The sequence below is a fragment of the Charadrius vociferus genome, unplaced genomic scaffold (assembly GCF_000708025.1).
Source record: "Charadrius vociferus isolate BGI_N301 unplaced genomic scaffold, ASM70802v2 scaffold990, whole genome shotgun sequence".
Taxonomy (NCBI): Eukaryota; Metazoa; Chordata; class Aves; order Charadriiformes; family Charadriidae; genus Charadrius; species Charadrius vociferus.
The window spans coordinates 39,011-40,088 of NW_009646520.1; the positions used below are offsets into that span (position 1 = coordinate 39,011).

General features: G+C 54.4%; 2 protein-coding genes across 2 annotated transcripts in view; both read left to right on the plus strand.

The window, feature by feature from the left end:
• LOC104286521 (tropomyosin beta chain-like) overlaps positions 1-546 on the plus strand; it is a 7,781-nt gene extending 7,235 nt beyond the window's left edge. The window contains 2 exon segments of the mRNA XM_009885124.1: positions 437-482; positions 485-546. Coding sequence (XP_009883426.1) covers positions 437-482; positions 485-546 — 108 coding nt within the window.
• Positions 547-575: 29 nt separating this feature from the next.
• LOC104286541 (tropomyosin alpha-4 chain-like) overlaps positions 576-1,078 on the plus strand; it is a 5,829-nt gene continuing 5,326 nt past the window's right edge. Inside the window, exon 1 of the mRNA XM_009885147.1 lies at positions 576-646. Coding sequence (XP_009883449.1) covers positions 576-646 — 71 coding nt within the window. The remainder of the gene's footprint in view (positions 647-1,078) is intronic.

Genomic DNA, 1,078 nt, shown 5'->3' on the forward strand with positions numbered 1-1,078 from the left:
CTCCAATCTCCTTTTCGGGAGCGAAGCTGCACAGGGCATTCCTCCCCCTTTACTCACTGCTCTGCAAACCCCAAATACCATCCCCGTGACGGCACGGCTGCTACGGCCACCCTATGCTGGCGAACACACCTTGTCCCTCTCTGGGGCAAGACCTGGAGGTGCGAGGACATGGAGAAGGGGCTGCACATGCTGGGCTGGGGTTGCATGGCCAGGAGGATCCGGCGTCAAACAGGGCGTTAGGAATGGAGAAAACCCTGTTGTCCCTATAGAAAGGCGAGGGGATGCGTGGTTGGCACCCTATTCCAGCGAGTGTTGTCTTGTTGCATGGTGCCAAGCAGTGTTGTGGGTAGCAAATGTAGAAGTAACCATTGAAAATGCTTCTTTTTTATATATGTACATGAGACATGGAGTGACCAAGGGGTTTCTGCTCCCCCAGGCTGAGGCTGAAGTCGCTTCTCTGAACCGCCGTATCCAACTAGTGGAGGAGGAGCTGGACCGAGCCCAGGAGCGCCTGGCCACTGCCCTGCAGAAGCTGGAGGAGGCTGAGAAGGCGGCTGATGAGAGCGAGAGGTGTGATGGGGAGGGACAGCGGGGATGGCATTGGGTCACCATTGATTACAGACAGCCCTCTTCTTTTCACAGTGAAGTGAGCTTATGGGGTTTGCGTTGGTTTTCCTGCAGACCTCAAAGGGAGAGAGCCAAGCCTCAATGCAGAGAAGTCCCCCAGATACAGGTGTTCTTAAAAAGGCTTTGAAATTTCTAGGGCACCCACAAAATCCTGAAAAATTTGATCTGGTGTTTATAAAAATATCAGTCTGTAACCAAAGCCAGAGGGTGCTTGAAGCCTGTTTTCTGCCCCAGAGCAGTCCCCTACACTCAAGGGCTGAACAAGGGCCCCCAGGAGGGGACATTTGTGCCTGGGAGCTAAGGTCAGCTTTTGAGAACAAGCCAGCCTCATTCCAAAAAACAGTCCTGCAAAATGTGTTGCCCTGTCCTCGTGGCAAGCAGGTTTCCTGGGCAGGAGCCGGGCAGGCGAGGGCAGTCAAGTTGTATGGGAGTGCCCGGACACGTCACGGCA